Here is a 14,896-nt window from a genome sequence, read left to right as displayed (position 1 = left end):
AGCCAAGTTGCCGCCACAAGAGATAGATATTTGTCTCAGTCTAACATTTCTTGGTGGAGAGGATCAGACCAGTAGAGATCTCTCGGGTACAGTCCGCCGTGGGAATTTTCATGGGCTCTGGTAAGGAGGTCGTCTCTGTCTTCGAGGTCATCGCTCCAGATGATTGGCCCATAAATGTCCGCAAGCAGTCTGACCTCAATTGTAAGGTCCGTCGAGTTTTCCAACTGTTGATTCGTCATATGGCTATATCCTTGTTCAATGGGCGCGATGTCTTGGAGCAGGTTCTGCCAGGTCGGATGCGAGCGAAGATCGCTGTTTTTCATGTTCTCAGCAGGGCGGAACCCGAGCATGTGCTGTACGGTGAGCATCGATCGAGAATTCATTGTTTCTCTCTGGAATTGTAGAAATGGGGCGTTTGGAAGAGATGTTGTAATGTTGCTGCACTTTGCAATGGGATGCGCTGCTATGTTAGTGGAGGGAGGGGAGAAGTGGGCAAGGTCAATAGCATGCTGAATGGTGGTTGCTGCATGGCATGTCGCCACTTCCCAGTATCGAGAGGAGGGAAGTAGACTTGTCAATAGCGAACGAGGCTGTGAAGCCGGGCAGAGCGAATGATGTATGTATTTCCGGTGCTCCCAAGAATGACCGTCTACCATGCCAATGTCGTCAATGTAGTCTCGATTGCCGTCTGAGCGTTAGGTTGCGGGCTCATCATCTTGTTGAAGCAATTCCCGGCCACCAATTTTATAGCTAGATGTTCCTCTCCTGACTTCCTTTGCGTCTTCGTCCTCGCCTTGTTCATCTTGTCCCTCGCCACTCTCTTGAGCTTCTTGCTCCCTCACACAGTCCGCAAACTTCGCAGTCTTCTTCTGTTTGTGTCTATATTGATTTCTTCTCCCCAGCAGGTACCCAACCACCACATCAATCATAAGAGGCTCAATCCTTTATAAATGGTTTAGCGATGGGCCTCAACGAATGTACCTGTCTTACTTCTGCATGTGCTGCTCATTGTCACAGTATAATTCTTCGGGATATTCCTCATAGTCTCGCACCTTTACCAAAATCCGCCTTCTCGTTTCCAGATCCCTCGACCAGAGCCTGGGGCTGTGGTTCTGGGTAATTCTCCGTATGCCAGCCATGAGGTTTGGGTCCATGCGGATTGCCCACGGATCATTTCTGATAGAATCCGATAGAATCGCGTCAATTTCGCTGAAGAACGTTCCCAGGGAGTTGCTGAAGTAACTCGAAGAAGCGTGGAGGAACCCAAGGCTTCTCTTGGCAGCGAGGTATTTTTCCGGAGCGTTCACCATCTTGCGCGTGCGAATGTGAGTCGTGAGTCGTAGATGATTCTGTTGTATCGATGCTTTGCTGTGGTATGAGAGGACTCAGATGTTCCAAAAATGCCACGGGGGATGTGACGCTCCGTCCTGCCTTCCTTTGAGGATCGGCATCGTGACTGCTTCGTATTAGCTTGCGACTGCTGGACGCGTGTGGTTGTCGTCCCGTGAATACGCATCGACCCTTGGTAGGTAGGTGAAGCCCGGGGAAAGCAGGCAGGAGTCATGGCGTGTATCGCCACTTGCGACTGCTGATTGGGCTCGTAGTCGTGGACCTGGTGGACTCGCCCTACGGATGCAAACCCAGCTCATCTGGTAAATCATACCTTCAGTTCAATAAAGCATACTTCAGCCTACTTCCTCTAACTCCACCTCCATGCCCGCCAATATCAATGTCACTTTCAATAGCCTGCGTAACCTCTCTACACCACCCCGCCTCTTGCGCATGTCATTCGTAGTATTGTTTGATGGATTGTTGACATACGAGCGTCACGTTGGATTTTGGTCCCGGGCCATAGGGGCTTAATCTCCATCTTGCGAGATACTAGACCACATTTCAGATAGCTTGCAATCCAGTTTCAGCGCCAGAAAGTAGGATGTCCGAGTTGGCTAGTCTTCATGTCGATCGCAGCAGAGAATCTGACCTCCCGAAAGTCCTTCATCGCTTGGGAGCGAACCCGTTTCTGAACACGCACGTTTTTGCCGAAGGAGTTGCATGTTGGGACTTGAATCATCCTTCACTCCCTGCGAATCCGATCAGACTTGTTTCTGCGCTACAACATCATTTCCGAACCCATTGTACATCGAGACTTGGGGATGAATTCCAGCATGTCGTCCATCCGTCCTTGCTTAGCCCAGGTACAAAATGATTGTCAGTGTGAGGATATCTTTCCTATCGCCGAGGAGTGGCCGCCGTATTTATAGCTGAAGATGGACGTGGCGTACATTGTATGTGGCGATCCTCTAGCGAGGATCTCAATCCTTGTTCGAGGCGTAGCTGGGCTGGCACAGATTCGGCGAGAAGTGTTTGAGCCCATGGAACATGATTAGAGTAGGTGAGGGGCTGCATGTCCCAGCTGTGATCATTTAGCACAGGATACCAACACATTCCACGCGTGAGCTGGTGTTTGTGAATTCGAGCAGAAGAAGCAGATGTGAGATTGCAGATCACGCGATTTCGGATCTGGAGCGCGTGAACACGCGTTTCTGCAGATTTGATGTTGCATTGTGCGACATGTGGTATCGTTCTATCTGTCATCAATTGCTCCTTCCATGCAATGCCGTCTCCTATCAATCGTATCCATAACGCCGCTTTCATAGGTCATGTACACATTTCGGGTCATCACTAAAGATCCCATTTAGGCTCAAAAACATCTTCGAATCGCCACTCCTTGCAAGTGCCGTACCATTGTCGACTCGCGCAGTGTTTCCGTCTCGCGGTCGGAAGGTGCGTTGGCGTTGGTGTTGAGCCAGAATTTGTCGTTGGAGTTGCTGTTGAGGCAGAACTTGTTGTAGGAGAAGGATCAACGCAGATCAAACCGAACCACTCTCGGCTTGTGCAGTCATCGGCAGTTGTGGTGCTTGTTGCAATTGGGAGACTAGACGAGCTTTTCGGGGTCGCAGATTTTGTTGTAGTAACATCATCGCAGCCAAACCAGCCGGGTGTCTTGCAAGTCGATGTCGATGTCGATGTCGTTGTAATCGTAGTAATCGTGTGCCCAGGTTTTGCACTGGTAGTAGTAATTGTGTTTGTATCAGTCGTTGTGACTGGATCGTTGCATCCAAACCAGCCAGGAGTTTTGCACGTGGACGTAGAAGTCGACGATGTGCTCGTGGTTGATGTTGTCGTAGTCGTGGTTTCATCCAAGCAGCCCCACCAACCGGGTGTCTTGCAAGTCTCGGTCCGCGTTCGCGTAGCAGTCGACGAAGTTTTGCTACTTGTGGTGGTTTCTGTCCCGTTGCTCTCGTAGAATTTCCAATTATAGCAATCCACGCATTCATTGTCTTCCTCGCAAGCGGGTACAGTCTCGTACTTCTCGAGCACGTCCTTGATCACATTGACAATCTTGTGTGTGCCGATACCGACTCGCCAGCCAAGATCGCCAACGGTGTCGTATATGCACGTCTGGCCCGTGTGACAGACACCCTGGAAGGCGTATCCGGCAAGCGTGCAGAAGGCCGATGCGCCGTTGCACGTGCCCATATAGATGGGGTCAGCAGTGTGGCCATAGTGATAGACACCAGTCTTTACTCGTGCTTGGTGTGATCCGATCTTGTAGCCAGGTGGCGTTGGTAGTCCAAGACGCTGAGCAGCCATTGCATCTGGGAATGCTTCGAAAGTCATGGTCGGCAGGCCATACGTCAGGCCAAGCATGGAGCTAACCACGCCTCCAAGTGAGTGGCCTGACAGCCAGACGGACGAGTTTGGATAGCGTTCTGTCACATTATGATAGAGGTCTCGCACAGCCCAATAGTAGTGACTCTTCTGCCTCAACGATTGCACCAAGCACGTCGAGTTGCAGGTATAGGTGGAAGTCATGCAGTCGCAAACCTGCTTCCACAAGTACTGGCCGCCTTGGCCACAGCAGCATGAGCCAAACAGATTGTCGTTCAGCTTGTCGTTTCCTGTCGTATCGGCACCATCAAAGATAGCGGGGGAAGTTCCTTGGATACGGTCAGTCCTGCTCGCACACCAGAATAGCATGAGACATGGCAAATCGTCCAGCCACGTTGACGTACCTTTCAAACCGATGACGACGGTGGCATTGGTCTCATCAGCGAAGATATGCCCGCGGAGACCGTCGGATTCCCAGCCAAAGTCGTCGGTATAGTTGAAGCCTCCTTTGACAGGCTGCCACTCTCCGTCCAGGCGTGATTGGATGTATGCGTTGGCAGCCATCTTTGCGAATGTCAGGACCGTGCTCTTGTCTGTGACATTTGGTGCTTCGATTTCGTCGACCGTCCATGCATCAGCCGGCAGATGTGCTGCTCTTCCAAAATACTCGGAATGCTTCAATAGATGGTCGATAGCCGACTTGTTCCTGTCCTCCATGCGCTGAATGTTCAACCATGTTGCTCGTGCCCGCAAATCGGTCGGCGCATCTTCCAGCTCTCCATCCAAGGTCCGGACCTGTAGCTTCGCATCGGGCTTTACGTCGACATAGCGGTGGAGATTGGGGTATTTCTGTATGCCATGGTGGTAGATGTGGCGGAGCTTCTGTGGTGTTTGTTAGCTGTCTGGCCCCGAGCGTTCTATCAAGAGTGGGGTGAGCTACGAATACACGCTCTCCCAGATCTGAGGATACTTGGCTATTCCCATGCCCGTCAATATCAGGCGTGCCTGGCGGTAGGAGGATGCTGGGGTTGTGCTGTTGTCGCAGCTCTCTCGGCCTGGCTGCGTGGGCATGTTGAGATGCAAAGGACAACAGAACGACAAGCAGAAGGCTACCGTTGCACAGCATGGCAAGGATACTCGCTGGACGGACTGCAGGAGATTTGTAGGCGCGAAGACATGGCATCAGTCGATCTTGTTGCCTCACACACAGCGCGTCGACGTCGACGGACAAGCGATCATCGACACTCACCACGCATCACGAGACGAGGTGCACGCCGCGCTCGAGCCCGCAGTGACGCACAGCGATCGGCCGGGGCGGCACCGGGATCATCGGAAGGGTCCGTCGTAGCGCGCATCTGCCTCTGCCTCTTCACAGGCCAGGCGATCCTCTTTGCGGACCGACAGGCACCTCTGAGACACCGACACTCATCACTCTGACTCTGCTTGCTGAGTGACCTGCTGAGATCCTGGATGCCTGGCCTGGCCGGGCCTCTGACTGTCTCAAGTCGACTTGTTTGTCAGTGAGAGTGAGCAGCTTCTCACTTGCCCGCCGCATCAGCACCGCCCTCGTTCAGCGCCATCACGTCCTCGTGCATCCACGAAACACACCCCAATCCTCACTCGCTCGCTGCCCGGATCACGTCGGTCCATGCGGCATGATATTTGCTTAGAGATCCGTCTGCCTTGTATCTGCACCGCGCCGTCTGACACTCGTTATCACTCCTGAGAGCTACTAAGCTACCTGAGCCTGAGCTATTTCTCCCTATATTACTGCAGCCAGGATGGCCGAAACTCAGACATCGCCTGCCATGTCTGCCTCTGCCTCTGCCACCACCACGCCTCAGCCCCTCCATCTACCGCGCTCCTTCACAAGCATGGCCCATCAGCCTCCCTCCCCCTTCCCGCAAGCCCCGTCTCCCAAGAAGCGAGCGAGCACTCTACAAGAAGCCGGCATACCCTCCATCCCCGAAGCGAGACACATTCCCACCTCATCCGAAACCGGCGGACAACGAGCCATGGCAGATGTGTTTGAGAACAATGAAGAGGAGGAGCACAGCGAGTCCAACAGCACTGCCGCCACACCCGGAATCAACGTCCCGAGCACATTCGATGAGCTGCCCATTGAGATTAGGAGTCTCTGTGAGCGCTTCTTGGACCGCTTATCAGCCAAGGTGCATGACAAGCCATTGACCGCCGAGCAGGTCTCGGAGCTGTTTCAGGAATTTTATGAGCGCGCCGCAAGTCATGTCGCTACCCACATCGCTACACTGGCCTCGAAGATTGGCCGCCAGACCCCGCCAGCACAGTCCAAGACGAAGGGAAGATCCAGAGCAGGGTCAGGAGCCAAGAAGGTGTCCACGGATAGCCTCTTCAGTCACGCAGAAATGCTGACTGCCGACGAGGTGGCAGACAGGAAGAAGGCGAGACGATTATTGGAACAGAAGAGACTGGCGCTAGAAGAGGCTGTTGAGCGAGGCGTATGTGAGAAGGTCTATGACAAGATCTGGCAGCATCGGAGTGCCGAAGATGAGGCGCGTGATGAGAAGTTGCGTTCGCGCACGCAATCGCTGGCCTTGGTGGGCATTGGTTTGAAAGAGCTGCATATGGACAATGATCCTGCCACTGCCGAAATCCGACGCACTGCGGAAGAGAAGGAAGATGAGATCAATCACGCGCTATCTGCTGCGAGAGATGCCTTGCTGAAGATGGATGGGGAACACTACCCCCTCGGCAAGCTGCAGCATCTAACGGCTGCGCACAAAGCCATCGTTGAGACATTGTCGCAATTGTTTCCGTCATCGTCATCAGCAGATGAGATCTTGCCAACATTGATCTACACTCTGATCACTTGTCCTGCGCAAGGGGTGAATGCCGTGAGCAATCTCGCATTCATCCAGCGATTCCGAACGGCAAGCAAGGTGGACGGCGAGGCTGCATACTGTCTTGTCAATCTGGAAGCCGCCATTTCTTTCTTGGAAACAGTCGACTTGTCCTCGCTACGAGCTGACGAGCTTCCGCAAGGCCCAGACGCGAAGCTGTCAAGCCAGCCATCAACGCCTAAAACAGAGACGCCACCTTCTGTACCCATGCCCACCAGCGCAGAGACCTCGACACCGAGTGTTACTGCAGCCTCAGCTACTGCTTCAGATCAGAGCAATACCTCAACCCCTGCAAGCAAAGCGCTGTCATCTTCAGGCAAGCCAAGTGCGCCTTCCCGCCCGCAGATGCATCAGCGTAGCCTCTCGGCGCTCATGGCTCAGCAGGCGGAACGCATCGAGGCCGGGCGGGACAACTTCTTGAACGCAGCAGACAAATTCTACGACTCCGTTAATGGGACCTTGGACAACAGTCTGCAGTTTCTGCTTGGAAGATTCAAGGAGGAGGCGGGTGAGACCAACGCCGCGCTGCCCAAGACACTCGAGGATGCGAGGAAGCTAGTCTCACCCACCAGCGGTCCAGACGATGATGCAGACTCTTTGTCGATATCTGGGCGTAGCAGTCCTGGCCTCGAGGATCCGCTCGCTGCTGGTGGCAAGTCAACAGAAAGCAACAAGATGCTGGAACTGCTTGGTGGCAAGAAGCAGATACGTGAGCGCAGTGCGGACAGCACACGATCAGGGGGCAGTGGCAGACGTGCTGTCACTTTCGACTCCAAAACTGCTGCCGGAAATGCTGCGGTCAAAGACAAGCCAAGCAACGGACCACCTGCACCATCAGGCTTGTTCAACTCTATCAACCCTTTGACCAATCTAAACAAATTCACAGTGCCCGCTTTTGTCCCGCGTTTTGGCCGTTCTGGAAGTGTGAACAGCTCAGCACAACCTCCACCGTCGCTACTTGAGACCAAATCTGATGTCGTGCCAGCAGGAATGGCGCAAGGCCGACTTGGCGATATTGTGGAGTCACCACGACCTCTTCGCAAAGGCTCAGATCAGCTCTCAACGACATCGAAGCTTGAGAGAACTCGAAGCAGGGATTCTTCGCTGGCTGTTGACGAGGGTGACGACTTGAACGCAAGAGAAGCTCTAGCAGAGCTGAGGAAGATCAAACCGCCAAAGAACAGATTCCTGAATGTGGAAAGTGCCAATCAATTGAAGATTGGTGAAGTGGAAGAGTTGCTCTTGGAGTATCGGCGTTTGGCAAAAGCTATAGGAGAAGCGATTGCAAATTAGCGTTGGCATTCATTCTTGATAGATCATTTCTGAGAGCGCTGATGTCTATATCGTTCAACAAGATCATATCCGTGTTCGACCAGAAGATACTCTTCGTGTGAGTTCGGTTCCGCTTCGTGAAAGGTCCCGCCAAAAAATACCATTGCGTGGTTGCGTGTCTGCCGCGCCCTTCTTCGGCGACTGCCGTCTACAGCTGACAAAACATCCCTTATATCGTTCCTTGTTTCGGACACGACGTCTTTCGCATCAGCACTATCCGACACCCGTCTATCCTTGTTAGGTGGTTCATCTTCGCGAACATTGTTCGGAAATTTTTCCGAGGGGGCTTGGGGATGAAGTTCGGGGGATTGGGGCTGCGACCAGTTCTTTGGATCAAGGGGAGGTGGCGTGGACGGTGTTTTTTGACGAATGGGGGGGCGAAGAGTACGAAAGCGAAGTATGTGGATATGGGGGCGGGCATGGGGTTGAGGAGGAAGAGTTTGGCGGTTTGGTTGGTGCAGGAGATTGAGGAGGGGGAGTGTCCGTTTGTTAGTGAGTAAGTAGGGGTGGAGTTGGTGGGAATTGATATGTTGGGGAGAGGAGGGAGGAAAGGGATGGGATGGATTGCTATGAATATAACCAGGTATGCTGCGACTAATATGTTCCTCGACCGGTGCGATAATTTAGTACCGATAGACCGGCTGAGGTATCGATTGTCAACTCTCTTACAAACATGGCAGCGTACAAACTTGGTCCTCTTCTGAAACGGATTCGTGTTTGTCCGGAACAATAAGGAGGAAGGAGGCAAGATTGATTGTGTGTTTGTGACAAAATGACTTCAGATTGCTAGATCTGGATGAGTTGACAATATAGATGCACGCCTCAAACACCACTCTGGCAGCAGCGACACCATCCAGCTCCATCTCATCCTCAACCAGAACATGGCAGCGTGGTGGCACAATGCTCCCTTTGGCGAAGATTACCAGAACGCGGCATACAACGGCTTCCCTTTCCTCCCAGAATTTGGTAATCGCCGCGGTGCACCTCGAGAAGAACCTTTCGTTCACTGGCGTCCCGGCGGAATCAATGGTCGAGGCTGGTATCAAGGCGGCCGCAAACTCTCAAAGTTCAAATCCAAGAAATACTGGGCTCGACCCTCCGACGGCGCTCGACACGGAACATTCGGTCGCATCAAAGACGCTCTGACGGGCGAGGGACCAGATCTCTTCGTGGTTGCGAATGGAGATCGTAGGACTCTGCATCGCGAAGTGCCAAGTCGGAACCATTGGAGTAATTGGGATAGTACTGGGCTCGGATGGTTGGATTCGAATTGGAGAGGTGCTGCTGAGGATATGGATTGGTATCCGCCCGGTAATCTCGGTTCCACGCCTTGGGCTAGAAGGGAGAGAGATGAGGTGTACAATCACCGCACACGACGGTATAGTCATATCAACGGACACAATCGGTGGAATTTCTGGAGTGATGCGCGTTGGCCGCATGGTGAGAGGAAGAAATGGGGTGTGCCGACTTCTTGGCGGGAGTGGGATGGTCATTGGCATTCGAGGGTTGATGGGTCGGCTGGGAGGTGGCCTGGTGGAAGGCCGCTGAGGGCTTGATAGATTGCTGCCGGAGGTTTGGTCCAAGATTCATGATGTCGTTTGCCGCCTCAAGAGGTGGAACAAGATTCGATTTAGATGCGCATGCATGTTGGCAGACCCGGGACAGCGTTCAGTCCCGGGGAGCCCAGCCCCATCGAGGAACGTCTCGTGCTTTGCTCAGGTCGCCGTCTTTAGCAAAGCTTTCCTTGCTCTTCGCGAAGATCTCCTGTGTTTGCTCCGAGTTCCACGTGGTCCGGAGTTGCTGGACATGTGTGACTGCTTGCACCGCTGCCGTCTTGGTTTCCACAAACAGCTGGGTTTTGTCTCGGGTTTGCCTTTGAATGGGTGCCACAATAGACGGTATATCAGATTTCATGCCGTCAATCTGGGAGTTGTTAGACGAGTTCATTCGACATCCATGTCGTTCTTTCTACCAGTTCTTGCAGTCTCGCCAAATGCGCCAGCGCTTCCTCGTATCGTGCCGCGTCCCAGTGCGGCTGGTCTGCATTGCCATTCTGCGTTACTTGTGCCATTTCTCTCGACGATCCTGCGCCAATGTTGCGGTGACATGAAGTTGTGCTTGATGCATGTAGCGATATGAAGTGCAGGACGACGGCGAGGTCAGGTCAGTGAAGGGAAGGTGGCTGGAGGACGTGGTCCGTGCTTTGACAGGGATGGCGCGCTTGCCTGCCCATCGCCACAGCACGCCGCGAGATTCGGCTTCCGCCAACACAATAGAGACATACCAGGAGACTACATCAGAATCACCTCCAAATGCCGCAGTCCCTCCTCGAGCGTGTGCAAGGCAACATCCAAGCAACTGCCAATGATCCATCGGTGGCTCTGGATCAAAGACTGTTCGAGGAAGCCGAGCTGGTCTTGGCAGAGACACTGTCTGCAGAGCAAAAACTGCCTCTTGTCGTGTCATTGTCCGCACTTCTACCAACATTGCGGCAGGATCCCGGTCCAGCAGGGAATCTGCTTCTGCGCTTGATCAAGGCCTACAGCTATGGCGATATCCTCAGTCTTGGCAATATCCCCTTCACGGATGGCTTGCTGGCGGGCGAACAGATGTCTTCGTACAACCGCCTCATCCTAGCCATCTTGCAAAAAGCCACCGCAAACGCTGCTGATGCGGCATCCGTGGCTGGAATGCTGGACACCATGCAAGCTCTGGTGCGGCTATGGCTGTGCACAGATGACACTGGCATAGCTACACAATGCTCGCAATTGCTGCTTGATCTCCTGAAAGTTGACCAGGAGATTCGGGACGATATTGACTCTCATCTGCCTGGGGGAGGCCAAGGTCTGGTGTGGAAGCGCATCTTCGGCGATCGAAACGTATACCGTGTGTTCTTCTGGGCCTGCGCACTGTCCGACTCTGACCCAGTCAAGCTGGGGAAGAGCATGCGCACCATCGCACAAGCTAGATTGATGGAGTGGCTGCCGAAGGTGGCTACCATGGATTGGAATGCAGTGTCACACACTCACCATGAGGACGTAGAAGCAGAGTTCAAGGTCAAAGGCGGCTTGCTTGACTTTGCCGCCTTACACATGGTCGACACTAGTGACGACATCCTCATGTATCGCTGCTTGGTCGACTTCTACTCAGATCTGCTTGATGCTACCAAGCCTACAATACGCTTGCCCGGGTCAGCCACAGAATCGCATGGCTTGAGGTATCTCGTTGCTCAGGGCGTGCATGAAAAGACTGCAGGCATCTATCTGCAACTTCCAGGAGCACGGGTTGATCCTTTGGAGTCGATGTTCCTGTACGGTCCAGCCGCCAACTACATCGCTACATATGCTTCGAACTACCCTGAACACTTCCTCTCAAGTCAGATGCCACAGCAGGTCAGCGATCGCATGCGCGAAGCGTTTGATCTCTCACCAGGGAAATGGGCGCATCAAGAGTCACCGAAGCATGATCTGCATGTTCTGGCAAGTCTGCCGCGCAAGTCATTGCTTGCATCCTCTGGTGGAGGGCGACCGAGTCCACTTCTGCAATTGCCGTCTCGTGCAACAAACCCAGACGTGCTCAACACACTGGCAGCAGTCTTCCATGGTCCCGATCGAGATGTCATTTTCCGCCCTGGCGAATCGGCACAGCAAGACCCTTCCATACGGCAAGAGGCAGCTGAGGCACGAGCTCTGTACTTCACCTATCTCGCTTCTAATCCAAGCTTCTGGCGTGACATTGCTTCGCACGCAGATACAGTGGCACTCAAAGATCTGGCATTGGGCGCTATCAACGTTCTGGCATCAGTGATTACTGCAAATTGGTCTACAGAATCCGATGTCCCCCTGCCATCTGGGATTGCAACCCCAGAAAGTGGCCACCTAGCACTACTTGCACCTCCAGCTCTCGAGTACGCGCTACCATATCTAATGGCCCCACCAAAGACTTTTGGAAACTTGGTTGGAGGTAGAGGGGATGCAGAAAGCTCGGCGTACAAAATTGCTTCCGCTAAATTTGATGCTCTTCGAGCCTTCCACAGTCGTCTGGTAGTGCAGGTTGAACGTTCTCCAGGTGAAGGATATGAAGAGATCCTCGCGACAATCCAGAAGCGTCTGGCCGAAGGGCCACTTTCTCGCGAAGGAGAAGTCGGCGGTCGGATTGGAACCCTCGAGCTTTAAAATGAAGTATCGTCCTGATCGATCATCCCATCCCGACATGCTGCTGCGTTGTCGCAAAGCCCATGGAGTTGTCCGGAAGGGCTCGTCTAGGGATCGCAGCCATTCATGTGGTATTCTGGCTATGTGAGCTAGATTGGCCTCTCAAAGCTCCTAAAGCTTCGAGTGGATCTTTTTGGGGGATCCGGTTGCTTTAAGCAGCGTAGCTCTCGCAGTCTAGGGGTCGGCAGCAAAGGTCCCAGTCCATAGCCCGCCACAGAAAGCAGTTGTGGCTGGAACAACAGATATTAGCAGACGCCGTCTCCACAGTACAGCTCGGTTCAGAGCTTGACGCCACTCTTCACATGCACCAGCCTTCCTTTGACCCACACTGCGTGCGTGTTGCGATCATCCCCGGTGCATACCCATTTCTCGATCTTGTCATTCCAATCCTCATGCCCGAATAGTTCCGCTGGCCCTGTGATCTGATCGAAATTGTCGTCCTCCTTCACAGTCGGTAGATGAATGAATTGTGCGTCCCAGTCCTTGCCAACTTCGAAACCACCAATCCGATCTTCAAGACCAACCACTTTGGCTCCACCACGAGTCGCCAGGTACAAGGTCTCCTCGACGCTCAGTGCGGCTTCGTCTCCATCATTCATCGCACGAAAGCGTGACACGAAAAGTGCTTCTCGACACTGCGTTAGAATGCTAGGCGTGTAGCCACCAGAAACGTCGGTACCCAGACCAATAGTCAATCCCTCGTTCAGTAGCTGTCGAATGGGTGCGCACCCAGACTTCAAGGCAGTATTTGACGCAGGACAGTGACTGACCTTGGCGTCCCGCTCTTTGATAAGCCGACGTTCCTCGGGGTTGAGCCAGACACAATGCGCCAGTATGGTCTTAGACGTGAGCAGGCCTGCAGAGTCATATACCCCAGCATAATGAGACGCATCAGGGAACATCTCCTTCACCAGATCAATCTCGGGTTTGTTCTCATCGATATGTGTTTGGACAGGAATCCCGGTTTCCTTGTGAAGCTTTCCCAAAGCCTGCATCGACTCCCTTGAACAGCTCGGAGCGAAGCGTGGCGTAATGATTGGAGAGATCAGCTCATAATTCGGATCAATGCTCTTCACATGCTCAATGCATTGCTTCGTGCTTTCCACGCTCGCCTCAGCTGAAGCATCTCGGTAGAAATCTGGATTCTCCAAGTCTACACTCTGGTCCATACAAACACGTCCTACGAAAGCTTTCTGTCCACGCTTGAAGCAGATGTCGGCCAGAAGATTGGTGGCTGGAACGTGTATCGTAGCATAGTAGCAAGCCGTCGTGGTGCCATGTGATAGCGTCCGCGAGACAATTTGATTGTAGATCCTTTGCGCTTTCTTGACATCGGAGAATGAATCCTCTAGAGGGAACGTGTATTTCTTGAGCCAGTCCAGGAGCGTAGTCTTGCCAAAAATCCCGGCGTTTGGGTATTGTGGTGCGTGGATGTGAGTGTCGATGAATCCCGGGAAGAAGAAACCTGGCTCGGGAACTTTTATGATTTTGGCATTTCTCCAGCCTTCGGGTAGTGTGCTTGTGAGATCTTGGTTGACGAAAGCGATCTTTCCGTCCTCGTTTACGCCGATTTGGGCTTTTTCTACATACTCCAACTCCGTTTGCGATTTGCTGTGGATGTAAGGTCCTTGGTAGATGGTCTTTTCGAGTGTCATCTTTGCGATGCTCCCGTGCATGTGCCCTTGGAAACACGAAGGTCGCGGGGAAGAAATGAAACCAGGCTTACGTTCGATCTATGTCTATGGTAGAGGGAAAAAGCAGGCACGCTCTATCTCCATCTATCTCTTGGCGTGTGAAGTTGCTGAAGGAGCCGACCAGGATTCTCGGCCAACTCCGCCTCATCAGAGCTCGTAATGCCGGCCGCGCGCGTTCTCTTCATCAAGGGCAACGACATTACGATGAAATTGATGGCTCTGGAAGAATCGGAAGCTGGAGAGATGAAGCTAAGAATTTAGAGTGTCACGAAGCACGTGCCGGGATACCAGATGGAGAAGAGCAAGGCCATTGTGGTGACGATCAGAGGATGGACTTGACTTCTTTCTCCGCACCATCTGTACTGGCTGCACAGCATGGAGTGGATTGGAACGGCGTTGATTAGCGACCTAGAGGCCGGCCTGATATTGAGCTCCGCATTCGTGGAAGTTTTTGGACGGTCATGGGGCCAACTTCATCGTGAACAACGATCCGTCCAGCGAGCAGGAGTGGCCAACATTCATCGAACATGATGACCAATTCTGGAGAACGCTGGACTTGAGTGAGACGGGCGGTACCCCATACATCTCTCAGGTTGTCGCGAAAATGCCAAATGCAACGCAGCACAGAGAGCCAGGACTGGCTGATGACATTCGAGTCGTTGATGCGTATACCTAGGAAGGAGGGAGAGGCAAGCGTTGCGAGTTCTGGAGGAAGATCGGTGACCGAGTCCCGTCCTGATGGACACAACGACAGAGGAACCTACTGGGCAGAATCCAACCTGGTGAGCTGCTTCTTCGAGTCCCGGTATCATGCTTGGAGTACGATCACATACCGTTGCGCTATCCTGAGACTTCCCTGAGGTCAATATTGCACAGCGTTGACTAACTTACCCTTACCGCCAGGAGTGTCATTGCTCGAGATGATGCGCCCAGACTGCAGAAAGGAAAGGAGGCATTCCGAGGAAATTTTCAACCCTACGAGGCTCAGCCTGGGCTCTAAAGCATTTTGACCGTCCTCACGAGTGGTCATTCAGTATCGAATTCCTCCAAGCATTTCCAACGGTTCGTTCATCATTGATCTGCTCCCTCAACAACTTGCAGCTGC

At 53.1% G+C, this 14,896-nt stretch overlaps 6 protein-coding genes across 6 annotated transcripts; 3 read left to right on the top strand and 3 right to left on the bottom strand.

Moving 5' to 3' along the window:
• Positions 1-35: 35 nt before the first annotated feature.
• Positions 36-2,176, bottom strand: MYCFIDRAFT_180520 (uncharacterized protein; the record flags this gene model as incomplete). The annotated part of the gene is made up of 12 exons (XM_007934319.1): positions 36-688; positions 740-935; positions 974-981; positions 1,016-1,384; positions 1,408-1,435; positions 1,479-1,663; positions 1,710-1,773; positions 1,831-1,858; positions 1,891-1,946; positions 1,982-2,061; positions 2,100-2,110; positions 2,148-2,176. 12 exons carry the CDS (start codon positions 2,174-2,176, stop codon positions 36-38), a joined length of 1,707 nt encoding a protein of 568 aa, XP_007932510.1.
• Positions 2,177-2,545: 369 nt separating this feature from the next.
• Positions 2,546-4,798, bottom strand: MYCFIDRAFT_53701 (uncharacterized protein; the record flags this gene model as incomplete). Its single annotated transcript, XM_007934290.1, has 3 exons — positions 2,546-4,001; positions 4,077-4,554; positions 4,613-4,798. 3 exons carry the CDS (start codon positions 4,796-4,798, stop codon positions 2,683-2,685), a joined length of 1,983 nt encoding a protein of 660 aa, XP_007932481.1. The 3' UTR covers positions 2,546-2,682.
• A 1,021-nt stretch (positions 4,799-5,819) lies between these two features.
• On the top strand, positions 5,820-7,835 carry MYCFIDRAFT_96531 (uncharacterized protein; the record flags this gene model as incomplete). The annotated part of the gene is made up of 3 exons (XM_007934318.1): positions 5,820-6,856; positions 6,911-7,529; positions 7,608-7,835. Coding segments are annotated over 3 exons (1,884 nt in total), but the record flags the coding sequence as incomplete, so codon positions are not given.
• Positions 7,836-8,764: 929 nt separating this feature from the next.
• Positions 8,765-9,439, top strand: MYCFIDRAFT_200865 (uncharacterized protein; the record flags this gene model as incomplete). Its single annotated transcript, XM_007934317.1, has 1 exon — positions 8,765-9,439. One exon carries the CDS (start codon positions 8,765-8,767, stop codon positions 9,437-9,439), a length of 675 nt encoding a protein of 224 aa, XP_007932508.1.
• A 774-nt stretch (positions 9,440-10,213) lies between these two features.
• On the top strand, positions 10,214-12,385 carry MYCFIDRAFT_168896 (uncharacterized protein). Its single transcript, XM_007934316.1, has one exon. It carries the CDS (start codon positions 10,493-10,495, stop codon positions 12,056-12,058), a length of 1,566 nt encoding a protein of 521 aa, XP_007932507.1. The 5' UTR covers positions 10,214-10,492; the 3' UTR covers positions 12,059-12,385.
• On the bottom strand, positions 12,376-13,782 carry MYCFIDRAFT_158302 (uncharacterized protein; the record flags this gene model as incomplete). Its single annotated transcript, XM_007934315.1, has 1 exon — positions 12,376-13,782. Exon 1 carries the CDS (start codon positions 13,771-13,773, stop codon positions 12,376-12,378), a length of 1,398 nt encoding a protein of 465 aa, XP_007932506.1. The 5' UTR covers positions 13,774-13,782.
• Positions 13,783-14,896: the final 1,114 nt, after the last annotated feature.

This window comes from Pseudocercospora fijiensis, assembly GCF_000340215.1.
Source record: "Pseudocercospora fijiensis CIRAD86 unplaced genomic scaffold MYCFIscaffold_19, whole genome shotgun sequence".
Taxonomy (NCBI): domain Eukaryota; kingdom Fungi; phylum Ascomycota; class Dothideomycetes; order Mycosphaerellales; family Mycosphaerellaceae; genus Pseudocercospora; species Pseudocercospora fijiensis.
The sequence above is the reverse complement of the archived record's forward strand: the minus strand, read 5'-3'. Positions and strand labels throughout refer to the sequence as shown.